Source organism: Carettochelys insculpta, chromosome 5 (genome assembly GCF_033958435.1).
Source record: "Carettochelys insculpta isolate YL-2023 chromosome 5, ASM3395843v1, whole genome shotgun sequence".
NCBI lineage: Eukaryota > Metazoa > Chordata > Testudines > Carettochelyidae > Carettochelys > Carettochelys insculpta.
In genome coordinates this window covers 40,614,572-40,641,944 of record NC_134141.1, presented here as the reverse complement: position 1 = coordinate 40,641,944, position 27,373 = coordinate 40,614,572, and the positions used below count along the sequence as shown (strand labels likewise).

Sequence of the window (27,373 nt, the reverse complement as noted above, 5' to 3'; positions counted from 1 at the left end):
GAAGAGCGACACTGACACAGTCAATCTTCAGGAGTTTGATTTAGCACCCTCCATTAGGAGTAATGAAAGCCAATGGGAGCGAAAGCTCCCATCAACCTCCCACAGTGGAGAGGACTCAGAAGCCCAAATTAAGGTGCATCAACTCCAGCTATGTTGTTAACATAGCTGGAACTGCATAAATTAATTTGATCTTGTAGGCCTGCGCTTAGTTTTGGTCATTTCGCAACACTTAAGTCTTAGCAGTCTTGGAAACTGGGCTTCCACCTGTCACCTTAAACTCATAAATATGTAGCTTGTAGGGCTAGTAATGTATTCTTCTGTACACTTCTTGCTGAAAATATTCTGCAAAAAACAAGATTATTACTTTTCTTTACTCAGATATCTGCATATCATTCCCCTTTTCATATAGATTGGAAAATAATTAAGTACATTAAAAGAAAATAGTTTAAAATAGTGTTATTTTACGCCTGTGCCAAGATCTGAGCTGCTAAGTCAGCTAAGTCTCTCACTAAGTTGACAGACATTTGTGTGAATTTGTACAGGGGGGCTGTCATTTGAGTCTCCAAAGGTCTTGATACTGGGAGCCCTCAGCAGAGTTTGTGGCTTAATGTGCACAAAGTTTTGCCAGGACAATTATGCTGATCAGAACTATGCAAAAAGCACATTCTCTACTCAACACAGCAAATGTCTACTAGTGTACACACATACGCTCACACAACAGTGCAGATTGCTGTAATAAACCACAACGGTAAGACCGTCTTTAAAACCTATGATTTTTGATGTCAAGCTATTTATGACTTCAGGTTCCTGAGCTTATCTTTTTAAGCTGTTGTGCTTTGAGAACAAGGACTGAGGTCACAAAGGGAGAGATTGTTTGGTGCAAAACTGTTTGTCCAAGAGTGACCACGGGTTTGCTTAAGTTGTTTTTATAAATATATGATAAATTGTTTTTAACAATAAACTGAACTTTAAAAAATCCAATGTGTAATTTTCGCTAATAGCCTGATCCTGCAAAAATTTGCACTTAGGTCATGCCTCCCCTACAGCGACCCTACCACCAAATCCTTTAGCATGATTCAGACGTTTGTACGTTTGCCGACATATGAATGCTAAATGGAAATAAAGAAATCCGGCCGATTAACTCCAGTTGGGGGGAGGTACGTCGTGCTACGGTAAAATGAAAAATTAAAGTGACTTAAAATAACAGAACGCACACTGGTTCCAGAACCAGCACGACCACACGGGGAGTTAATCCGGAGTACCAGTGCACCTTCCCAGTTTGTCGTGTCAGTTTCACGCTGACCTCTGCACAGGGCCCAGCTCACTCACGCGCCACGCAAAGAGCGTAGCTGACTCGCAAACGCAGCACGGGACTCTTCCGCCGGCGGGCTTTGACAAGAGACTGCACAGCGAGAGGCAGCGCAGCCTCTCTTCAACTCCTGTTGCGGAGGCGGGAACAGTGACACTAACTGGCTGTGTGATTGGCTGCCTAGCTTATGGGGGTGGTCCCGCGAGAGACACTCGATTCCCAGATCCCTCCCCCCCTCCCCCACACCCGCGACGGGGCTCGCGGGTGTACCCTGGATCCCAACTGGCCGTTGCTGCTGACTGCTCCTTAGCGCCCTCTAGCGGCCACTTGCTGCATCACAGCCTCGGGCAGGGGCTCTGCCCAGCTGGCGGCTAGATGGAGACGGCAGCGGCCGGGAGTGAGGAGTCGGGCGCTGCGGAAGGGCCCGTGGAGACAGCAGCGGGGCGAGAAGATGGCGGCGGCTTCGAGGGGCTGTGGGCTCTGCCCGTGGAGCGCTGCGTGAGGCGCGCCGAGTGCGGGCGCTGCGGGTGAGGAGCAGGGCGCGCGGACAGCAGAGCGTGGCAGGTGCGCCACCTGCTGATGCGGAGGGCAAAGCGCCGCACGCCCCGCTGTGCCCGCGCCGTCGCGCTGCGGTTCCGCCGGTCCGTCTGCGGCGGATCGGGGGTGCTTTCTTGAGATCCGCTCGGCTGTGGCAGGGCGCTGCTCTGCCTCCGTGAGCCAAGGGAGCAGAGCCCTGGAGGGCTATCTTATGGGGGTGTTCAGGTGTCTGTGTGTGGGCAGCGGCTTCCCGGCAGCTGCCTGGAGGTGGGGCAGGGGCCGCACGTCTGCCGGTGGCTGACCTTGGCGAGTCACTTCCTTGTTCTGTCTCTCAGCTTCCTCCTCCATGAAATGGGGCTGGTGTTGCTGATCCTCTCTTGTTGGGTTTGGTACTGCACGCTTCCCCTGGTGCAGCAAGTGGTGGCACTGCCTTTTTGTCATTTTGGTTCCCTGAGCTTTTCCCCAGCTGGAAGTCAGTGTGTGCAGGTGGAGGGGGAGGACCAAGGAAAGAGATGGATAGATAGTTTTGGTCAGCGTTACTGGCAGGGGTTGAGGCCCAACTCTTTCAATTACGTGTGTCGTTGAAATTACACTGGTAGCATTATAAAGTCCACCTTCTACCGTTTGGCTGTGTCTAGTTTGCTGAGGACTGTCTGCAAAAGATATGTAAATTGCTCACCACATTTGTGTATCTCTTGCTGACAGCTATGTTGGGAAAGGTTTTCCTGAGATTTGGCCTGCCCACATGGGGCCAAATGTAAGGAAAATCCCTTCTGCAGAGATATCCCTTCTTCCTTGTGGAATGAAGACGACAGGGATGTCAGCAGAACACTCCTGATCAGGAAGACTTTTGCCGAGAGACCTCTAGTCTCCTGACAGAAGCCTGCTGTTCAGACATAGCTTTCTAGGCTAACTCATGAACCAGAAAGCTGAGTAGCCAATAGTACACAAGAATGGTCATACTGTATTAGACCAAAGATCTCTCTAATCCAGTATTCTGTTTTCTGATAGTGGCCAGTGCCAGGTGACCCACAGGAATGAACAGAACACAGAGCAAGTACCTATGTAAAGCACAATATTCTAATTCTACACCTTGGGTTTTAAGTTTATATATACAATTTTTAGGAAGAACAGTTTAGTTGCCTTGGCCACACCCAGGAGTGTTTGTAAAGCTAACTAAAATCTTACCAGATTATACATGTTGTGGACAAGAGTGTTGCAGATTAGAGAGGTTCAAGCTGAAATTAAACGATCCAGTTCAGCTTTACTGTAGTCATGGGTGTAGCGTATTTACAAGCTTTCCCAGAGCAGTTCATGAGAGTGAGGGAACTATCAACCAAAGAGTAAAACAGTTGATCCTCAAATGCACACACAAAATGGAAGAAGAGAACATATTTATTTATTTATTTATTTGCTGTTGTAGTCTTGGATGTTTTTTGTAGCAATAATTGGGACACATTTTTCAGAAAATCAGATTTTTCTGTTGTTTTTTTAGTGTAATTGGGTGCATTAAGCTTCATAGTTGCATTTAATTGAGCTGATTAATTGAATTGGAGGCTGTTCAAACTTTCTAGATTTTATGGTTTTTAGCATGCTGATCTGATTATTTTGCTCTGCTTTCCCCTCCATTTTGTGTATTTATCGTAATATAAACCCTGCTTGTTTATTCTTCTTTCTTCAGAGTTGTTCACTTGACATTCTTAGAATCATGGACTACCATAATCAAACTGACCTAAATTCTGATCTGAATTTTGAATGAGGAAATGCAGAGGACAAGAATTAACAAGGTTTTCTGCTCCTCATGTTTTCTGACAATGTAATCTAAGATATAAATCCAAGCAAACAGCTGAATAGTTTTACATCCTGTGATAGTAGGCACTTTCAAGGGTAGTAAATGATCTTTTAGCATTGACACATTAGATCAAAATACAAACCATTATAGACCTCTTCACATTGTGTTCCTCCTGGTGTCGTTACCTTTTTCAATTTGGTAATTCCATAGAATGTCAAATCTTGTTTTCTCATTCTCTTTTGTTTTTAAAGTGTACTGAAATGGCATCTGCAAGGGAGTGTTTCCTTCTTATCAGAATGCCATACTGGGAGCCCAATCTGTTTAGTTTTATTGTCAGTTTTTTTTATTGTGTGATCTTGAGCAAGTCACTTAGCTTCCATTTCACAGTCTTTCCCCTGGTGAAATGAGCGTGGTAAAAATTTAATTCTGAGTGGTGAAATTATAATGAATATTTATTTAGTGGTTTGAGGTCTAAGCATTCTTTTTTTCTGTATTGTTGATGTAAATAGAATCTTTCCACAGCACAAGTCAGTCTGTCCTGTCTTCTGTACGCTGTTGAACTATTTTGCCCTTTAAAAATCTCTTCCAGTACCACTAAGTTGTTAGAATGTTTTGAAGTCAGTTTAGTCCACGGTGGGGGGAGAGCTCTTCAAGTATCCCAGGAAGAGTTGTGGTTAAGAGGAATGTAAATATCTCCATTAAAACAATTTGGCAGTTAATTAATTGAAATTAAACCAGTTAACTAATGGTGGGTTGGTGCAAGGCAGCTCTGGTCCTGCTGCCTCTCTGGCGCAAGAGTCCTGCCTTCCAGGCGTGGTAGGGGCTTCTCCAGGCCAGCCTGCCCACTGTGGCCACGGTCCCACCTGTTTCACCCCATTGCCATGTGGATGGGGCCACCCCACCTGCAGATCTGACATGGCCGTGGCCAGGGTCCAGCCAGAACGGTGGTGGCCAAAGTCATGCTTGCCATTCCATACCATTTTCAGTGGTAAAATTATAAATAATAATTTATTCAGTGGTTTGAGATATAATCATAACTGAGACTCCACCTACCCAAGGCAGCCAGGGCTTCTCCAGCCTGGTATGTCTGGCTTTCCAAACTGAACAAGTTCTGGGTAACCAATTAAACTTTTACAGCTGTAGTGGATAATGACATAATACTGCTATCTAATGCCCCATGATGTATTTTTTCATACAAAAAAAATTTGGTTGGATTTATAAAATGTGCTCATGGAACATGGGCCTTGTCTAGAAATACAAATGACATGGATTTAAATGTAGACTGTAAGTATGTGTCTACACATGCACATTATTTCGAAAAGACCAGCCCTCTTTCAAAAGAACAGAAAGAGCCATGCGCTCTTTCGATCAGAAATCGGAGGAGTGCGGTCCAGATGTCCGAAGCCAAACGCTGATCCCATAGTAGGAAGAGCGCCACCTGTCGAAAAATGACATAGAAAGAAGGTGCATGTAGATGTTCCACAGCCTGCTCTTTCAAAAGAAGAGTCCTCCACGACGGTGCCCAGCTGGAGTGCGGAGATGCCCTGCCCCGCAGAGCGGAGCTCTATCACCCGTGTGTTCGTCTGCTCTTAAAGCCGCATGGACCCGGAAACCCCATGGCAGGAAGCTGAGAGAAGGCAAGCTGCAAGCACAAAAGCTCCTCACAGCACGCACGCTCAGCCACCCCCAACAACAACCCAGGCCCCATGGCTGGCACCCAGCAGCCCCCTGAGTCCCAGGCCCCCTCCTCAGAGCCCTCACAGGGATTCCAGGAGCCCAACCTGGAAAAGAAGAAAAGGGGCCCCTCCTGGATAGACCCCAAACTTAGAGACCTCCGGTGCCTCTGGAAGGAGGAGGCGGTTCTCCAGGAGATGGGGGTCAAGCAGAGGAATGCCTCTGCATTTGCCCAGCTGGCCCATGGACTCTCCAGCCAAGGACACCCGGAGCACCAGAGCAAAGGCAAGGAGCTCTGGCAAGGCTATGCCTGGGTCCGGGACGAGACCAGGCGCTCAGGGGCAGGTCACTCCACCTGTCCCTGCTATCGTGAGCACCACAGCATCTTGGGGCCCCGGGACAGCTCCCTGCCCACAGCAGTCCTGGACACCTCTGCGGGCCAGCCCAAGCTAGGGGGCAGACACCACCCAGGACTGGTCCAGTGATGAGGGTGACCTCACCGTAGATAGCCCCTCAAGGTCATCCAGGAGGGCCACGGGGAGCCATGCATCACAGGAGATCATTGTGGACCCCTCCGGTAAGTGCATGGTGGGGCTGTCACCCTGGCTGGCAGGGCAGGTGTGGCACCCCTGCCAGTGGACAGGGCAGAGGCCCAGAGCCAGACATCCTGGCTGGCCACAGCCCCCAACATGCCCCCTTTGCCCGCCTGCACCACACAGCACCCAGACCTGTGGACAGCTCCAGGCACCCCGTTGCCCAGTGGGGCGCCCACAGGCTGGCCCACACCTAGGGACAGTCCCACCCCGTGGAGCAGGGGGAGAATCCTGTGCGCACCCGATGCCACAGGGATGCCATGCCCACCATGGCCAGGCCCTGGGCGGGACTGGGGAGGCAGGGATCCGGGGGGACAGAGTCTGAGGGGATATGGGAATGAGGTCCTGCTTGGGGACTGACATGCCATCCATCTCCCCTTCCAGGTGCAGTGAGTGAGGGCCCACACAGCCCATCAGCCTCAGTGGTCCCCAAGAGCCACCGCCAAGGGGCATCGGACAGGGGCCGGGCCCAGGCAGCCACACCAGTGTGCCAGGTGCCCAGCTGACATTCACAGCATTGCATGGGGGATGACCCCAGCAGCCTCCGCCAGGCAGAACTCATGCAGTGCTGTCTCTGGCTGGAGGAGGCTGACCTGGCGTGGCAGAGAGAGACATGGGACCAACTCATGTCCCGCCTCGAGGGCATCCATGAGAGTCTGCGAGAGCAAGTGGGCAACGTGGCACAGCTCCTGGCCTTCCACACACACCCCCCGAGCCCCCCACAGAGACCCTCCCACAGAGGCCCCCACCCCATCCCACCCCACCCCAGTGCCCCTGCTGCCATCCCACTGTACCTCTCCCAGTGCTCCTGCCCCATCCCAGCCCTGCCATGGATCTCGCGCATGTGACAGAGGTTCCCGGGGCCGGCAGTGCTCTCAGCCTGCAACCCCCTTGTCCGAGTGACCCTCCTGGTTCAGAACCCCCCTCCCACCCCTCTCCCAGTTCAGGACCCTGCCCAGCCCCCTCCCCGTTCAGGATCCCCTGGCCTGCAGCATACAGGGATCCCCCCCACCCACACTGTAAGTAGTTAAATGTTCGAACAATACATGGTTTTGGTTTGTTATAAATGTTTATTGTTGTGCACCAATGCCCATGGTCCTGTGGCAGGGGAGACATGGGTGCGGTGGTGGAGGTGGTGCATGTGGTGAGTGGTGGATGTGGGGGGGAACGGTGAGGGGTGGGCATCAGGGGCGTCTGTGGCCCAGGGTCAAGGTTTACCCAGAGGGCCTCCCAGATCCAGACCTCATCATGGTTTGCCTGGCGGCTGGCAACAGCAGCTGGCTGCTCGAACCCCGCGGTGGCATCAGCCACCCAACCCTGCATGTAAGCGTCCCCCTTGCCCTCCACGATGTTGTGGAGGACACAGCAGGTGCCCACCACTTGTGGGACATTGTGCACCTGTGAGCCGATGCCCAGGTGCTGGCTAAAGGTCCGGTGGGGCAAAAGGGGGTGATGCCGCACCAGCAGCTACTCTAAGCAGCCAGGGCAGGCTGGGTTCTTTGGTTTGTGTTTAGTTCAGGTACAGCAGCAAGAGGAAAATTACACTTAGAGAGGCTTTAATAGTTACTTTTTATTTATACAAAGATAGAAACAATTTAACTAAGACAAATGATTAAAGTACAAGTTAGTACTCGTGGTTTTTAAAGGGGAAACAACACAATTTAACTTAAGAAAAGTTTTAGACAAACTAGCTAGCTTAAACTAATACAAGTAATGTGTACACAAGAAAGGCACGTTGCAGGTGTGATTTTCACCCCTCCCTCTTAGACCTGGTGGAACCAGAGTCTTTCCCTCAATTCCTATAGGAAAGAAGTGTAATACAGGTGTAATTCTTACCCCTGCCTCCTAGATCTGGTGTGACCCAGAATATCTTTCAAAAGAGCACTTGTACACGTGTGGACGCTTCCTTTCAAAATAATGGGACGGGGTCTTAGGAAGAGGGGTCGGAACTGCGATCCGCCTTTGCTGTGTGGTCATGTTCTTTCGAAAGCTGGTATATCGATTTCTGGCTTTTGATTTTGCCCTTTCGATGCTGGGCTCCCGTGTAGACACAGCCTAAGTTGCTGAAACACATTTCAATATTTTTTTAGGCAAGGTGTTGATTTTACTGCAGTTAGGTCTGATTTCTGATAGTTTAGTGAAAATACTCCATTGTTTGTGTACCGATAAGGTTGTAGCCAGGAACCTGAACAGAAATCAAATATGTGATTTTGAAATCTAAGCCATGAACAGATGTAATCACTGGAGATATTTGGCTTGAGATTCAGAAAATCAACTTTAGATTTAGAATACCCTCTTCACAAAACAGGCTTGATGTTTACTTTTATTTTAAAAAGGAAGACATAAGATAAAGGCTGTGTCTACACTTGCATGCCTCTTTTGAAAGAGGCATGCAAATGAGGGAAATGAAAAATGCAAATGAAGTGCAGGTTAATATATCTGGTGCCTCATTTGCATATTCTTTCACAAGAGCTTCTTTTGAAAGAAGAAAAGCAGTGTAGGTGCGGCTCTTTTGAAAGTAAACCTCCCTCTTTGAAAGAACCCTTCTTCCTATAAAAAGCTCTTTCAAAAGCTCTTTTGAAAGAATATGCAAATAAGGAACCAGATATGTAAATCTGCACCTTATTTGCATTTTCAATTCCCCTCATTTGCATGACTTTCGAATGAGAAATGCAAGTGTAGACACAGCCTCATATAGACTCATAGAAAACTGCATTGAATATATTAATAGTAGATACAGCCCATGGAAGTGGATATGACAGATCTTTATGGTCTTCTTGTAAGATTATTATTGCAGACTCTGTTCGGATAGTGAATTATCGGTTGGTGAATGTTCTTTTGGTGATAATCCACAAATTGATTCTTTCCAATCCCCAGTCAACCAAACATGTTTGGGTTAAAGATTCTGTCAAACTTGTTATAGGTTAAATATATAACTCAGTTGAAAACATGCTTGCCTTTTTTAAAAACATGGCCTATGGAGGTTCTGGCTGGGTAAACCATTAATTAAACTAGAATATTGAATTAGCAGGGGTCATGGACGAACAGTTAGTATGACGTGAACTTGCATGCCTTGCCACCTCTCTGCCTGTTTTAGTCCAGTGAGCAACCAGACGATTATAACCGATCTGAACATTGGTCTCTGAAACCTGTCACTTTTTATAAACACAGGTTATCCATTCTGTATTAGTATAAAGTGTTTGCTGTCAGTAAGACTAGCAAGTGTCTCAAGAAATATTTAACAGAACTGATTTTGCTAGTTCCAACAATGAAAAGTAACAGACAGGTATTGATTCCCACTCCAGCCTCTTTAGTTGCATCAATATGGAGAGAGTTTAACATTTAGATGTGATTTCTCACATATACATTTTTGAATTTTGATAAATGCCAAAGTAGCAATCGCTTTGTCATTTTTGTAAAGATTTCTTCTGCAAATTTAAACAACCTGCCTAGTGAAAGACATTTTGAATATTTGTTAATTGTAGGAAATGTAGACCCAATTTAATTGATTGTTCTTGATAATTATAATAAAATAAGTGAATAGTATTACCTTTTAAATTCATGAATTATGCTATGTATTGGAGAGATGCAAATAAGAGGGTGTAGATATTCTAGAAATAGAATCGCTGAGCAACATTACGGTAAAGAAATGGTGCTCTTATGTAGACAAGTCCATCACTGCTCCCTAAATATAGTGTGCTGCTTTTTTAAAGAGCTTAAAGGGGTCACAGTTGATGATCATATAAAAGAGGATGCTATATAAAGCAAAACAGCCATGTGTTAGCACAGATGCAGGTTGAAGGCCTATAAATGCTATGTGCCCAGTTCTTCCATAGACTTCAAAGGGAATTGTGCATTACAAGTATTTCCAGGATCAGGCCCTATGATTTTAACTAAAGAAAGCTTAAATTATCTGCAATATCATCTGTAATAGATCTGGGTTACTTCTGTGTCCCTGTAAATTGAGATCTAGGAGTCTGTGATAGCATTGGTAGGTGTTATATTTGTGAGACAAGGAATAATAATGCGTGCTGTTGCTACATTTTACAATATTGTGTTATAATAAAACACTTATACTTAAAGGATGGCTGTTGTAAGAGATGATTTCAGATTTAGCAATCTGTGGTATGTACATCAAAGTTCTGGTGTACTGTACTTTATCCATGTGCTTGATGAAGGCACATAATTTAGGTGAAGATAACTGACACGTTGCTGGAGAAAATAACACTGCTGTGTGCTTAATATTACTGGTAACAAATATGACATTTTCGGCAAGTTGTTTGGTGGAAAACTAAGTATGAAGATGCAGCAATTTTTTCCTGTGTATAAGGATGTCTGTAGCTTCCTGATGGAACATTACTGAGCAATATAAAATATACAGATATAAATGTTAATTTTAACAAATTTCTTTTAATTATTAGAAAAATCTTAAGTGTCCACATTGCCTCATATCCTTTGATTTGTATGTTCTTAAAATATGAGCCGTAGGTACTCATCCTAACTGCTCTAAATTCACAGCAATTCTACCATCACTGAAACAGTGCCTCCAGTTTTTAGGATTTTTGTGTGCATGCAGCTATGGATATATAGACTTCTCCTGTGGTTCATAATTCTTAAGCAAAGACTTACTAGCCTGTACAGTGTAATTTTTTAATAGGTCTTGCACACTGTAGTCATATGTAGACTAACTTAGTGAGCTCTCTAATAGAAAATATAACTCAGTCTAATCAAAATGCCTGGGAAGATACATGGGGATATTTGATCACACACAAAACTATTGTATACTTTTACTGTTGGGTATGCAGTAGACCACCGCTTTACGCAAGTTTGACATATGCATTAATTGTATTATTGTGAATGTTGAAATCCCAGGCTCCAGTCGCCCACTTCTCCCATCTGGGGGAAGCGGAAGCTAGAGCCTTTGCGGGTACAGCTTCCCCTTGGCATCCCCCAGCTGGAGGAAGCCAGGGGGATATCACTGCTGAGGGGAGGAGGGAGGGAAGCCTCTCAACCTGGGGGAGCCAGGAGCCAGGCACAGCAGAGCCTGGTCAGTTTCCCAGCTCCTACAAACAGCAGGGAGCCTGGAAAGTGACCAGGCACTGCTGCCCTTGGTGTCCCAGTTCCCTGCAGCTGAGTTGGAGCTTGGAAAGTGACCAGGTGCTGCTGCACCTGGCTCCTGGCTCCTAGGGGCTTGGGGGAGGAGGGAGGGGTCCTCCTCCCTGACTTTCGTGAAATTTGAGTTTCACAGGCGTTGCGAGGAACACAACCCCCACATAACTCGTGGTTTTACTGTGTATTGCTCTGTGATAGTCATAGATTGTGTTTTCACATGTCTATTTTATCACATTGATAGTTGACACCTTCTGTGATTTCTACATGTTTAGGTATTTTGGTTCAATTTTGTTTCCAGGTTGTGCACATAAAAGATTCTGAATTTTAGTTATGTGCTATATCTATCTTGTGCATGGATTTCTCTGTGCTTCGTTACATTGTGTTTTATATTTTATATAAAAAGATTTAAAAAAGAAACATTTTTGTTTGATAAGACTGTCTCTTGGGAAGACTTACTGTTCAATGGTAGTTTTATTATTTGTTCATGTTTTAAAAGAAAAAAGCAATCAAAAATTTTGTTTTCTATTGAGTTATTGCTTTCATAATTCAATATATGCGATACAGTGTAGAGTCAAGTTGCATCCTGTGCTCATGTTTTCTTTGTAAGTCCCTTAGGCCTATGCAAGTGTTTCAATTCACATTTTAATTAAAAATACACCAGGTTGGAGCAAAATTTGGAAAATTTTAGGCACAGATTATGTATGCAAATTAGTGTTAGTCAAAAGAACTTGTGTAGTTTTGTGTAAATTTTTGAAAAATATGCGATTACAAACACAATTATTATAATCTTTGCAGTGGATGAGCAGTAGTACACCTGTGGCCACTGTTGAGTATCGCTTTTTTTGCTGATGGACCCTATTCCCAGTTACTCTGTTTTTGTACTGTGTGGGTTTAAGATACTTTGCCCATTCTGTATAGTGGGATGGTATAGGACTCAGCCTCAGGGCTGCTCCAACTTGAGGCTTGGCAGCATACTATTTTTATGCTAACTTTTCAGGTTAAAAGTTGTATGGCTAAAGTAATACAAACTCCATGTGGACACATTTTTATTGTTACACAAATGCTTCTATTGGTGTAAGACACTTGTATACCATTACAACTGCAGTTGCACTAGGGTTTGTACTGAATTAATTTGGTTAAAAATATTATTTCCATTACTGAAATAGTTATTGGTACAAAAACTGTGTGTATATCAGGTCATTTAATGTGCTTCTTTTAGTCCCCTGTGACTCCTGGGAGAAGTTGAAGTGCATTGAACATGAGCCAGGTGGTTTCCTGTCCTGGTCAGTCATACTAGGTGTTCCCAAGCATATGGGAACAGTGTTGGGGGTATAAAAAATAAAATCTTGCCTTATTCTACACTGACCAGAAAACTTCAATGCACAGGGTGGAATTTTCAGAGGGCTCTTACCATTTTCTTTAAGGCCTCTTTGCAATGCCAACGTAAGTAAAAATCAGGCCTTCTGTTGATTGTTTTGCCTGCATGGCCCTAGCCATGTTTGCTTAGGATGCTGCATTTTCTTTTACAGTTAAATTTTGCCAGCCACTCTTCTGTTTGGTAGGCAGTTCCTTCAGCAGAGGACAAAAATGGCTGATTCATTGGCTGGTATGAATCCAAGTACTGTTGCATTTGTGAAAACCATTCCATATTGCTAGTCACTATTTAACTGAGGCCAACTACTTCTTGCATTCTGAAAAAAGCACCTTTATATTGGTTAACATTCTAATTGTAGACTTGCAAGAACAGGCTCAAAAATTAGAATCCAGGTTTGTTTTACTTCATAATAAAAGATCTAGCTGTTCATTGTCCAGTTAACCATGATGGCTGTGATACATCCTTGGATATTAAGAAAAAAAATAGTTGATACTTGTCAACATGAAGTAGTTAACCCTTATTCTTTCCACTTAAAATATGATTTATGAATGTTTGCTATTTTGTCACAGTGATACCATTGTTCTTTATATCTTAACAAATACGTCCAAGCTGAAGTACTGGCAACAAATCGTTTGAATGAAGGAACCAAGATACGCCAAACCTTTTTCTAGGACAATTAATATACGTAGATTTACAGCTTTTCTGAAATATTCTACAATTGCCTTGCAAACACATTGAGATTGGCTAGAATGGATAATCTTTATTTTTTATAATCGAAAATTATTTGTTTTGTCATTTATTTGTTGAAACCTGGAACTAAATAGTTTTACTTGGAATCATTTAGCTAGGTTTACTGTTCTCTTGTGGCTTGTGTTTACAAAAGATACAAGATATGTAAATAACATCATGATATGCGATATAGGCACAATAATATATTTGGAATATAATGTATAGATTAAATAGTTGTTGACATTTTCTTCATTGAATACATTGGCGATTTCTAAAATTTTTGTAGCTTACATATTTCAAGTCGTCCTTTTCTACTGAATTGTAGTTGTAGGATGTAGTTTTAAAACAGTGTTGGTACTTAGTCTGAGTTTGTGACCTTTCTAATGTAAGTAATCTTTATTTATGACTACTTCCATGGATTTCAAATTAGGAGTACACTTAAGGTTTACTTGCGGTTGAGGGTTTGCAGATTTGAACCTAAAATTTGCATAGATATAGATTTAGAATATAATTGGCCATGCCTTGGCTATTCTAGGTTTGAAATACTTTGAAATGAGGAATGCATTTTTATATTTGAGTTTCAGTGCCTAAATAATTACTGAATTGACGAAAATATATTGATTAGGTCAACTTTATGTTAATCTGTGAGGAGTTGTATAATCTTTTCATAGCAATTAGTTTGATTTCCTTTGCTGAGAGGAGTTAAAAAAATCAATAATTATACTAAAATAGGTGAGCTGACTGTTGTAGTTTCACATTAGAGCAAAAATTCCATAGTACTCTCTTGCATTGACATAATATTTTGCTTCATTCAGTGTGACAGACTCTCTTCTCTAAACTAAAACTACAACTTCACAATCATTTTTAGTATTGCCTCCAATATAAATATATATTTTCTCTTTAAAGACTACACATTTTTGCAGAAATATCTAACAAAACATCTGCTTCTTGGGGAAAGAGGTTTCTGTAATCCAGCATTTTTAGAGTACTGTATTGCTTGTCTTTTAAAAAATGACCCTTCTAGTGTTAATCTGATATGGGTATTCAGTGGGGAGCTACTGTAATTAATCACCAGCACCTACCCTAGAGAGTCACACTCCTTCTGATGCCTGTCCCCAGGGGTGATAGTCACAGGAGTCATACAGAGATAGGAAAATACAGAATACAACAGATCAAACTGAGTAAACAGGACTCCAGCTAAATAACAGCAGTTCAACTAAAAGACAACACAGAGGACTTGGTTGTTAACCCTACACATGGGCCTGAAGCCAGAGACCCCAGAGAACGTAAGGCAGGAACACAAGTAAATCAGGGAAGTCAGTACATCACCCAATCAAAGGCTGTCACTGATAGGGAACGCACATGGTTTCAGTAACATCGCTGGATCACTGATAATACCACAAGACAAAAACGCAGGACACACAACACAAGGAATGAGGAACAGAGGCACTCAGACTTGGGAGTGACAGGATGATCTTTTCTTCTTTCATTCACATATAGCCTTGGCTAGCACACGCTAAACACTGGACTGCCCTGAGGAGGGACCTTTTATGCTCTCCCATTGTTGGGAGGATTATATAGGTTACATGACACCATTTTTCCCACCTTAACCAAAAAGGATGCAAACTGGTCCAACAAGACAAGATACCAAAATGTTGAAAAACCACAAAAACAGAATGATGATTTAAAAAATTCTCTCTGAACTAGGAGTGAAATCCTTTAGCAATGCTGCCTTGCACTTTAGCTGAAGAAAATTGTTCTGTATCTTTAATAGGGGATATTGGTATAAAGCTATAAATCAGTACTTCTGTTTAAAACTGTCACTCTCTGTCATCACCAACATGTCTTAAGAGGTAAATAAAAATATCTAAATAAATAACTAAATCTAATAAATCCGTCTAAATAAAAAAATAAGAAACATAATTTACATGTATTGAAAGCTCAATTATAAATTGTTCTTAAAGAAATTGGAATTAGGAAGCAGGGTTACTATTAAATTCAGTCTATCAACTGGCTGTTCTTTAACATGAAACGTCATTTTGAGTGAAAGAAAAATAGGGTTATATTTTATAGAAAATATGTAGTCGTGAGTTTTATATTACCGAAGTATGCTTTTCATGACATGGGAATTATTGAAGAACTGTCATCTACTGATGGTCTGCTATTTTCACTGGGCCTCATTTTGCATCCTTTAAGGCTTTGAAGCTATTGGATTGGATCTTTTCAGGGTGCAATTCATTGAAATCAATGGGATTTCAGGGCGTTGAGCACCCAGCAAGGATATGGTTGTTAGTCCAGTCACATGGTATTATAGAATGATCTGGAAGCAAAATGCATTATTAAGGTTGCATGCCACTTCCCCTTATGAGACCCTGTTGTCTGTTTAACCATTTAGTCTCAAATTCTTGAGATCTTTTTGGGAAGTTTCAGACAAAATGGTCTAGCTGTTTTGGAGAACAAGGCTAGGGAAAATATTAATTACCTGTTTTGTTTGTTTGCTTTTTAATATGAGTTTGTTTTTGTTGTATGCCTTCATGATTTGGAAGCAGAGACTTGAAATCTGGCATGGGGATGGTCTCTTTGTCTGGACCCTTTGCCTTCTCTGAAATCTGTCCAAATTTGGATAAGTTACAAGGCTTTGAAAAACTGTATTTACACATGTTCAGCACAGATTGCATAATTTTAGAAGCTGAAATCTATGAACAGTTCATTTATACAGGGCAACCTGTATCCTTTGGCTGAGTAGGACTTTGTCTGCAATTGTAGCTATAGGTTGTACTGATCTAGGCACCAGAACTGAGAGCAAAAGAGGCTATCTTAAGTATCACTATCTTCCCCATGGCAGCAGCAAAGCCCCAGTGTCTTAATCACCAGGGGAGACTTCCCCCACCGTGGCAGCACAGCCCCCAGTATCTTAACCATCCTTGGAGCATTAAATGTGCAACTGGCAGCATGGTCAGCCCCAAGTAGCAGGCACATCCTTTTATTGTGTTGGAGGCTACCCATGTGATGTGGTTGAGCATGGGAAAGACCCAGATTGTGTTGTGTCTATGAGGAAGAGAAGTGGGTTTGTGCACAAATGTAAACCTCTCAGAAGAAAAAGCAGTCAAGTAGCACTTTAGAGACTAGCAAAATAGTTTATTAGGTGAGCTTTCGTGGGACAGACCCACTTCTTCAGACCATAGCCAGACCAGAACAGATATTGAGTCTGTTCTGGTCTGGCTATGGTCTGAAGAAGTGGGTCTGTCCCACGAAAGCTCACCTAATAAACTATTTTGCTAGTCTTTAAAGTGCTACTTGACTGCTTTTTGTTTTGATAGTGTATAGACTAGCACGGCTTACTCTCTGTTACTCTCAGAAGAAGTTTCTTGGCGTTTTATGCATGAATGACCCCCAGCACAGCCTTGTTGACACACAGTATGGCGAGGCATGGGCTGGCACCAGGCAGTGCAGAAAAAATAGCAAGTGTACAGACAGAGCCACAAACTCTCTGCAGGGGCTATTTGAGTGGGTAGATGCACTCACAGCGCTAATAGCTTAGAAAGAAATACGTTTCTTGGGTTCTCACACTAACGTGAGCCCACAGCCAAAGGCTTGCTGCTCCCGCTTGGAAATTGATGATCTTCCTGTTACTGGAGAGGACTGGCCAGAGCGGAGCACTGAGAGGGGCATTATGGGTTACGTATGGGACACCTCTGTAGGTTAGTAAATTCACTACTTCCACACTTGCCTTTAACAGAACATCTGAATTCAAGCTTGACGCCATACCAGTCAGCTAACTGCAATTTTGTAGTATCAAGATTAGTGCACCCAAAATCGAGCTAATGGTCTTTACGGTGAAGACAGTCACATGGTAAAATCGAGCTACCTGAATTAAATTCAAATTTATCTCTCAGTGTAGATGCAGCCTATCTCTCTTATGCTTTAACTGATTGGTTTGTTTGGCCCAGGTAGCATGGAAGAGGAAGGTGCCTGGTTTGCTTGCGGAGGGAACAAGAACTGGACCTGAACCAGGCAGGGGTGAATAGATAAGCACAAAGAACCTGTTGGTGAGGAGAAGCTGGCATTGGAAACTGAAGGGTTCAGAGGGAAAAAGGGACTGGGATTTGGGATGCGGTTCAGACTGTTACAATGGATGCTAGTCTGTGTTTTGAGCTCCTAGGATTGACAGTAATACATGTAATAATAATAATAATAACAATAATATGTGATCTAAGCTTAATTTATTGGTTATACCTTGAGGTTGCTACTTGGTTTTTGTCTGTTGATATTGACTGTTTAGTTGTCAGGATGCCTAGATATTGATTTTTAGATAGCTATTCGTGGTTATTGTAAATGTGCGTAGGGGGTTAAAGTTGCTGTAAACTTCACTAGCAAAAGGTGTAATCTTTTATGCTTTTTTTTTCACCTGACTTTCCTTTGACATAGTCTGAGGATTTTAGAAGTCATCTTGATCAGTTATTTTTAGCACAATGTCTTTTCTCTTTTGATTCTGTTAATCAAAAATTCTGACATCAAAAGAGAAATATTACATACAACTCTTTGGATTTCTATATAGCCTAACTCATGTATTAAACAGTTTAAGTACTCTCCTGTAAGGACTTTTCTTTCTTCAAAATTCCATAGGTTGGGGGGGTAAGGGGGTGAATAGAGCTGGATGGGAGGGGAGGAGACCCACGAAAGAGGAAAAAGCTAGTTAACCTTCATGACAAACTTAGGTTTGACAGCTGGAGAGACTGAATTTTTCAGTCATATAAGGTTACTTGACACCTTAAATGATTGCTTCTATGAGTGTTTCATTCTGGAACCTACAAGAAGAGAAGCAATTCTTGATTTAGTGATTATATGTGGAACATGGAATCTGGTCCACCTGGTGAGTGTAGGAGGACCCCCTGTAAATAATGATCACATTGTAATTACAGTTAACATCCTTATGGTGCAAAAAACCCACAGCAGCTCAGGAATTACGCAAAAATGTGGAGGTTAATTAAACAGAAATGATAAGATATTGTGCCAAAAATGACATCTGTACCTCAATGGACTTTTCAAAGATATCATAATAGAGATGCAACTTTGTAAGAGAAACAGAAAAAATGCCACGATGGTTTGGTTTAATAACCAAGTAGAAGAAGAGTGTGAAATAAAAAGGCACAATTTAAAGCGTGGAAGTTTTTAAATTCTAGTACGGAATATAGAAAGGAGCATGAACTCTGGCAAACGAGGTTTAAAAATATAGTTAGGAAGCCCAAAAAGGAATTTGAAGAACAGGTAGTCTACAACTCAAAAAGTGATTAGCAATTTTTTTAAAGTACATCAGAAGCAGGAAGCCTGCTAAACAAACCAGGGAGGCCACTAGATAATCAAGATGTTAAAGGAACACTCATGGTCAATAAGGCCATTGTGGAGAAACTATTTAAATAAATGTAAAGTAATGCACCTTGGAAAACATATTCCCAACTACAGTAGTTGCTTGAGTTACACGAGGGTTGCGTTCCCACATACCCTTGCATACCTATAATTTTGTGTAGAGTCTGGGGATGGCTTTGTCCCTAGTGGAACGCACGTTCTGCAGCCGGGGAAGCAGCAGGAGCACCTGGAGCTCCTTTTGAAAGGCAAGTCCTGGGTTGGGTGGGGGGACAGTTGGGGAGGGTTGAGCCTGACGGTGGGTTGGGGCTGTGAGAGGGGGGCAGAAAGGTTAAGCCTGGAGTGGGTTAGGGCTGCAGGTGAACAGGGGGTGGCGTTGAGCCGCATGTGGGGCGTTAGAACCGTGACGAGAGAGGTTGAGCTGGGGCTCGGGGGGTTGAACCAGGGCAGGGGGGTTGAGCTAGAGCCACGAGCAGGGGTGGTGAGCTGGAGATAGGGCCATGGAGGGTTGGAGCTGGGGGCGGTTTGGACCGGGCCAGTAGGGTGGTGGGTTTGAACTGGAGCCGCACTCAGGGACTTTGAACCGGGACCACATCGGGGTGGTGAGCTGGACTACAGAGGGTTTGAGCCAGGGCAGGTTGAACCAGGGCCATGCAGAGCAGGGGCAATGAGTTAAACACAACTCGAAATTGAGCATTTCGAGGATTTACTGTATATGTATAAAAAGAAGGGGGACTAAATTAGCTGTTCTCACTCCGGTGAAAGATCTTGGAGTAATTATGGATAGCTCTCTGAAAACATCCACTCATTGCACAGAGGCAGTAAAAAAAAAAAATCAGAAAGTTGGGAATCATTAGGAAGGGGATAGAGAAAGAGACAGAGACTTATTGCCTCTGTATAAATCTCTGTCATACACACAGTGTGAATACAGATGTGGTTGCCTGATCGCAAAAAAGATATATTAGTGTTGGAAAAGATTGAGAAAAGGGCAACAGAATTATGAGGGGTATGGAACGGCTGCTGTATGAAGAGAGATTAATAAGACTGGGACTTTTCAGCTTGGGAAAGAGATAACTAAGGAGGAATATGACAGGTCAGTAAAATCATGACATGTGGAGAAAGTGAACAAAGAGTTATTTTAATCCTTTGTATAGCAAGAGAACTAGCAGTCAGCAAATGAAATTAATAGGTAGCAGATTTAATTCAAACCAACTGAAGTCTTAACACAACACACAGTCAATTTATGTAACTCCTTGCCAGAGGATTTCGTGACGTCCAAGACTATAACAAGGTTCAAAATAGCTAAATAAATTCTTGAAGGATAGATCCATCAATGGGTGTTAGCCAGCACAGGCAGGGTGTCACTAGCCTCTGTCAGAATCTGGGGATGGGTGACGGGATGGTTCACTTAACAATACCTGTCCCTCTGAAGCATCTGGCATTGGCCATTGTCAGAAGGCAGACTACTGGGCTAGATACACTTTTGGTCTGACCCTATATGGTAATTCTTAATGTTATTCTGAATTCTTCAAATTAACTTTGGAAAAATTATAGTATGGGTAGAAGCAGTGCAAGGTGTATCCCTGTTTTTTCTCTGCATTAACCTGACAGCTCTATAGTTCAGGGTTTAAAGAGAAGGTCACACTAAGTTATTGCAAAGAAATAAAAGGGAGTAGAGAGCAGGATGCCTGCACTAAACTCCACTCAGAAGGGGTACCCTGGGATGGAACCCATCCACAGATAGTGCCTTTTAAAATGAGTCCCATTGTACTGGTCTTTGTGCCTGTAACTGAGGACGAGGACATGAGATATACTTTGTCTGAAGTATTGCATCTTTTAAGATTACTTTCTTGGAAATTTTCCTATCCTTCTGAGAGGATCTTGAAGTCTGGAATGGGGAAGTCACTTTTGCGGATCTCTTAGGTGAACCATAGTGGTGACCAAAACTCAACCTTGCATACAGTGAAGTGGTATATCTTCCCTTAATGTCCCAATTTTTCTATGTAGATTAGAGGAGTGATAGGAGAGCTAGAAGTATGTAAGTAATTGTGTGCCAGAGAAAATAAAGAGATATCTTTGCACTTTATGAGAAACCAGTTAACTATAGTAAATAGTTCAGCAAACTGATAGCTGTTAGATTTCTGAGGATACGATTATGAAAATCGATATATTTGGTAATGGCTGAAAGAGGTTATTGACATGTTCTGTTTCAAAATGCCTGTAGAGCAGATGATGCGTCAATGACAAAAGTGCTGTGTCATCTCTCTTTTCCATTAGTCATGGTATTGAATCACTTGAACTAGTTTATACCACCAATTGGCGAAGAATGATATTGGTGTGAACTGAAACTCAGGCCTCCTCTACACGAGGGGATAAATTCCTGTTTAAGGGACTTAGGTTGATTTTATAAAGCATCTGTCTTTAACGCAGGTCTCATTAAATTGATTTTTAAGAGGTTCTTAGGTCGACTTTTGTAAATCTGATTTCACCAGGACTAATGCAAAAATTGATTTTTTTTTCAATGTTGACCTTATGCTGGTGCAGAGAGCAGCATTATTAAAATCAGTTTTATTAGCCTCCAAAAACATCCCAGAACGTACCCCAGTGTGTCCTTCCTGGTCAACGCTTCTCCTCTTCAGCTCTCCAGGTGAGTAGGAAGTAATAGCCATGGATTTTGAATTATTTTCCTTTTCCTTCTGGCCTGTGTGGCAAGCAGAGCTCAGGAGCACACCTCAGCAGGATTTAGTAGGAGAGGCTGAGAAGGTTATTTTCTGCACTTAATATTTTATAGGGTTTTCCCCCCACTTCCAACCCACCATACAGCTGGTGGGCTAGCCCTGTCCCCAAACCCCGTGGCTGCTGGGCTGTGTGGACCCTGCTTCCTGACACTGGCATGTGCTGTCTTGTGTGCGGTTTCAGTGTTTTAGAACACTTTTTCCCTGCGCAGGATTTAGCAGGAGAGACCGAGAAAGTTGTTGCTGCGCTTTACAGTTTATAGGGCAGACTGCCCCTCCCCAGCCCACCATGTAGCTGGGGGGTTGACCCCTTCCCCCCACCATGTGGCTGTTACATTTTAAAGCGGTCCCTGATGGAACAGCAGATGGCCCCCCTCCACAGAATGCACAATCATACGACCTCCTCACCATGTTCCTTGATCACCCCTCATCAGGGGCCCAGAATGCAGGGGGAGTGGGGGTGAGGGCAAGGGCAGCCTCATCCCTTGCATAGAAAATAGCACTGTGAAAACACAGTATCATTTATTAATTAAAATAGGGTGGGGTGCAGTTGGGGGTGCTTTCATAAAAGTCAGGCACACATCAGTGGGAGGTGGGGAGTCACAGAAGTTTAAATGCAGCAGATTCATGTGGCTGTCTGCTCGTTCATAAAGGTATTTTGCAAAGCCTACCTGATTTGCAGTGCATCTCTCTGTGCTTTGCTTATTGCCCTTGTGTCCAGCTGTTCATAAACACTGCCCAGGACATCTGCCTCTGCCTTCTTCTGCATTCGATATTTCCTAAACAGAGTTGTCATCTGTCCCTTTTAAAAAAGTCATTCCAACAGGTTCTTTGGTTTAAGAAAGTTCCCTATGTTCTCCCTGCAGGGCCACACTTCCTTCCCAAAGCGTGTGGTTCAGGGGACAATTTCATATGGGCTGTGTCTGCACTAGCTCTCCCCCTTTTTAAAGGTGGGGTGCTAATGCGATACTTAGGGATATGCTCATGAGGCACTGCAGTGAATACGCAGCACCTCATTAGCGTAATGATGGCCATGGAACTTCGAAAGAGCCTCTTTCAATTGTGTGCAGCTCATCTACACAGAGTCTTTTTGCAAAGGACCCCGCATACTTCGAAATCCCCTTATTCCTATTTGGTTACATGAATTAAAAAAAAAGGACCCCATGTAGATGAGCTGCACGGAATTGAAAGAGGCACTTTTGAAGTGCTGTGGCCACTATTATGCTAATGAGGTGCTGCATATTCATTGCAGTGCCTCATTAGCATATCCCGAAGTGTCTCATTAGCATCCCCCTTTCGAAAGGGGTGGCTAGTGTAGACGTAGCCATGAAGTAACAGCCTGTGGGCCTATCTCTTCCTTCCCTATCCCACACAGGCAGTTGAGCTAGTGCATCTGAACCAGAAGAGACAAGGGAATCCCTGCTATTCACAAGCAAAATAATTCATGAGTGCGGTGAACAGGTGCCAAATGCCTGGAACACTCCACAATCTCCCAAGTAGCTTCTGATGAGCTTCATGCCCGTATTGGACATGTCTGTGTAATAAAGCAGAAATCCAAAACTCCTTTGTAACTCAGTCATGACCAGGCCACTTGTAAAAGTTTTCACTTTCCTCAACTTTACTATCTTCTGCTACTTCCTCAACTTTGCCAGTCTACTGTGCCCCAGGCAGATTGGCCCGTACGTAGCCGGCTCTGACAGCATCAGTCATTACAAGGTTGGATTCTAAGAAGCATCCTGATCCAGGTGCAGGCTTTGGAAAAATGGTTGTTTGCTTTCAATGATGGAGGGGGGGATGACGGTAATGCGCTCTGGGATGATGACGTCACAGACCTACAACCACTTGCAGTGTATATTTTCCCATAACACATTGGCAAAAAAACCCAAAATGCAGTGGGGCTGCAGGAACTGTGGAATAGGTGCCTGCACTGCTGAAATAGTCAAACTTCGGCAATTTACTGGGGGGGACACTGGCCACGACTACAGGGGAAGCCTCCGTTGACAGATGTCGCCATCGGAAGAGACTTCCTGGCAGGACCTCTGTCGACTGATCACATCTGCACACAAAACCAAATCAAAACAGCATTCTGCTCTGTTGACAGAGAGCAGCCAGAGTGCCTGGTCCTATCTGTACAGAGCAGCTAATCGGAAGCTCTGAAAACAGGGCTGCCTGGTGAACCGGAAGCTTGTGTCAACAAAAGAGCCCTGCAGCTGCCTACACAGCTGTTTTGTTGACAGAAAACAGTAGAGATGCATTATACCCTGAACGGGGAGAAGTGTAATGCTGCCCGCGCATATGCTGGGTTTTGCTGACAAACTGTTGACAAAGCATATTTTGTGCGTAGACGCTCTGCAAGTTTTTCTGACAAAAGCATTTTGCTGGGAAAAGCCGCTCATGTAGACATGGCCACTACGTTGACTTTGAGAGCAGCCGCGGACATTCAACTTCAACTTTATAAAATCTCAGGTTAAAAGTCAATTTTAACAAATTCGAATTTATTTCCAAGTGTAGACATGCCCTCAAAGGTTACTGAGACAGCAGCATGTGTTAAGGTTTGGAATTGCTGGATACAAGGAGACTTATTCCTCTCTGATGCTGGTGTAATGGAAGTGATTTCATTGAAAGCACAGTTATGCGTGTAAAATGTAGCATTTGTGAAACTTGCACAATGTTCAGAATACTACACTGTTCTAGTATTTCTTGAAAATGTACAGTAATTATGAAAGCTGAAAGGAGAAAGGTAATTCACTTTGACAAAGTATTTTTCTTTTACAATTTTGCTGTATACAGATTTCAAATGAAAACTAAACATTTTGGACATTTCCACACAGGCCACTTTCTTTGAAAGTGGCATGGTAATACACAGCCCGAAATATGTTAATGAGGCACGGATGCAAATTCCCCGGGCCTCATTAGCATAACGTCATGTGATTTGGAGTCTGGAAGACTGTTCTTCCGGACTCCAAAACGCCGTGTAGAAGCGCAGCCCTGGGGGAGCTTCCGGAAGGAAGTCCTTCTTCTGGAGGCCCCTTCTTCCCGAAAATTTTTGGGAAGAAGGTACCTCTGGAAGAAGGACTTCCTTCCGGAAGACACCCCCCAGGGGCCGCTCTTCTAAATGGCGTTTTGGAGTCTGAAAGAACGGTCTTCCGGACTCCAAATCACGTGACCATATGCTAATGAGGCGCAGGGAATTTGCATCTGTGCTTCATTAGTATATTTTGGGCCGTGTATTACCATGCCACTTTTGAAGAAAGTGGCCTGTGTAGAAACGGCCTTCGAGTTTCTCTGCTTCTCATTAAAAGGGAAGGAGCCTAACTCAGGGGCTATTGACCATGAGAGCACAGACAGCTGAGGGAGCTGAACGTGCAAGCTAACAGGAAACCAAACATGTTTCGGAACCATTTGGTCATGGGAGTATAATCAAAAGCAAGTTTCCCTGCCTTTATTTGATTGAAAGAATTTCAAAATAAGCTACACCAAGTAAACTGGAAAGTACTACAACACTTAGAATTTTTCATTTTTAAAGTTTTTGTAATGGACCAATTGTTAGTAAATTGTTGAACTAGCCTGACTGGCATTAAGACCCAACTAGATTTTAAAAAAGGCTAAATGATCTTCTGGAACTGCATAAATAACCCAGCCTGATGTGTTTGCAGAGCTTTGACTAAAATAGATTATACTTTCTTGTGTCGGTCTAATGTGCATCATTTCACATAACTGAGTTGCTATGAAGTAAAAAATTGTTTTCCTCGGTAAAATATTGCTTCAGTTGGTTACAGAATAAAATAATTCCAGTCCACATAGAAGTTCACAGTTAGTGATCTATATTTGATTCCAAAATGTCCAGAGCTATCTGTAAGGATCACAGTTTTTATACCTAGACACGATTATTAACAGAACATATCACTAGTTATTAATAGAAAGCTTTCCTGGGAAGTGCCTTCAACATCTGTTGAATCTAAACTTTTGTAAGAAAAAATGGAAGTTGCTAGCCTTGCAACTGTGCAGCTCCCCAATAAAAAATAATTAAACAAAACCATGCAGAATGTCAACTCTGTAATTAAGGCACTGCTATCTTTCCTGTGTTTTCCAGTAACTCGGGCGTTTCTGGTGCTACTAGTAGCTTTGCCAAATTCACCAAGAATGACAGTTTACTGAAATTGTTGTTTCTGGTTTTATGGGAAATCTTGGGCAAGGATATGCGTTAAACTGGCCTAAGTCTTGATCCTAGATTGTATGGACGGAAATAATGTGGTAAATCTAGGTACATTCAAATATGTGCTTTTTTATTCATTTATTTAAATAGTTGATATCAGTAGTATAGTCTTGTTGATTATCCATCTAAAGAGGTCCTGCCCCATCACCACTGCCATTACACCAAATTCCTATTTCTACATCAGCACAGATCCTTCCTTCCCTGGAGATCCCTCTGCAAGGCTCTGAAGCTGGAAATGGGTGAGGCAGTCGTGTATATATATTGGAACTTTCCTTTTGGAATGAGGCTGGGGAAATCTGTGTGTGAATCTGGGAGCATGACATTAACTCTTTCAGATTGCAGCTCCCTGACTTGATTTCAGTTGCAAAATCTAGTGGAAACTGAAGTAGAGGTGGGACCATCAAACGTTCATCTAATTTAAGATATATTTTAGAGTATTCTGCAGATGTTTTCTGAGCTATTTTTCTTATTAAATTATTTGTATGATAGTCTGTCTCATAAATGTGCTTCTGAGACTTGGATTAAGCAGTTGATTTTTCCACTGACTGCCTACAAATTATACTGATTAGTATCAGAGTTGGCAGTTTATGTCACATGGAAACTTGTTCCAGAACAACTTGATGGAGACCAACAATTCCTCTTTAATTCAGGTCAGCAGTCAGGTGCACAATCAAGGGTTAAATTAATTTGAAGGGTGAACTACCTTTTCCTCATTCATGGGCAAGTGTGAGGCATATTGATTAAGTTATATGAAAAGCTTGCTTTGCTACTGTTCCTGCTGTTCTTTTATGCAGCTGAATGGGAGATTTCAGTTTCTAGTGCTGTCACGTCATTTCACAAGTGCTCCGCTTAACTCAGTTCAAAGAGACTTTGTTTGTTTGATAAACTGCACATCTCTTTCAAAAATGTAAAAAAACCCCAAATCTCTCTAGTATCAGTCAGGAGCAGATATGATCCATGCAGGATATGGCTACATAGTGCCTATGGTTACAGTGATGCAAACCACTAGCAGCACTATGCAAATGGACGGTCTCAAATGCAAATACCTGCTCATTTGCATATTTGCTCACTAGCAGCCACTGCCAGCACCTGATTTTTTTTTCCAGGCATAAGAGGCTGCCCACAAAGGGAGGGGTTCGCTGGCAGAACTACATTTACATACCTTTTTTTGTTTTTGAGACTGCCCATTTGCATACTGTTGCCGGCGATTCGGATCAGTGTAACTGTACGCAGTGTGCTTTGGGTTTGATCATCAGTCTGTTTTCCCATAATGTTGATTCCTCATCCAGTGGCAGATTGCTACCTAGCACGAAGCTACCTCTGCCTTTTCTCTCTCCTTTGTTCTAGAATTAGGCACTATCTTTTCCTTGCTGCTTTTAAGCAGAAGTCTCTTGTGATTCCTGGTAATATGATCAAATATCTTTTGGGACATCAAAGTGGGGAAAGCACCTTTCTGTCACATTGGTTATAGAATCACTGTTTTTAGAGGGTTGGACTCTGCCTTTTGCCTCCTGTTTAATTTCCACCATTAGTGTATGATCAAACTTCCTGATGATATATTTGGTGAGTTTGTGTTAGTTTTGCATATTTAATACTTTGGACCAAAAAAATCACCCAGCCATTTCTGTACCGAGGTGTTGGGGATTGCTAGTATGTAGAACGGGTGGGGGGAGGGGAGCACATGGGATATATTTAAAGCTGATTTTAGTGCAGCTAGCGAACTATAAAACTGTGAACAAGTTAAGTCTTTACTAGATTTTGAATCACACTGCCAAGTGCTTGTTTTGGAATTTAAAGATATGCCTAAATTATAGTCAGCTCATATTGGCCACTGTAGTGAGCAAGGGTGGCTGCTCACTGAGCCAGAAGGGGAAGAACCCCTCCCTGAGCCCTGGTGGACGTAACTTAGCCCTGCTGCCTTAGCTGACCAGAGGGCA

At 43.1% G+C, this 27,373-nt stretch overlaps 1 protein-coding gene across 2 annotated transcripts in view; it reads left to right on the top strand.

The window, feature by feature from the left end:
- Positions 1–1,610: 1,610 nt before the first annotated feature.
- Positions 1,611–27,373, top strand: part of DTWD2 (DTW motif tRNA-uridine aminocarboxypropyltransferase 2) — a 172,446-nt gene continuing 146,683 nt past the window's right edge. For both annotated transcript variants that reach the window (XM_074994121.1, XM_074994119.1), the window contains exon 1: positions 1,611–1,836. In XM_074994121.1, coding sequence (XP_074850222.1) covers positions 1,685–1,836 — 152 coding nt within the window. In that variant the 5' untranslated portion in view covers positions 1,611–1,684. The remainder of the gene's footprint in view (positions 1,837–27,373) is intronic.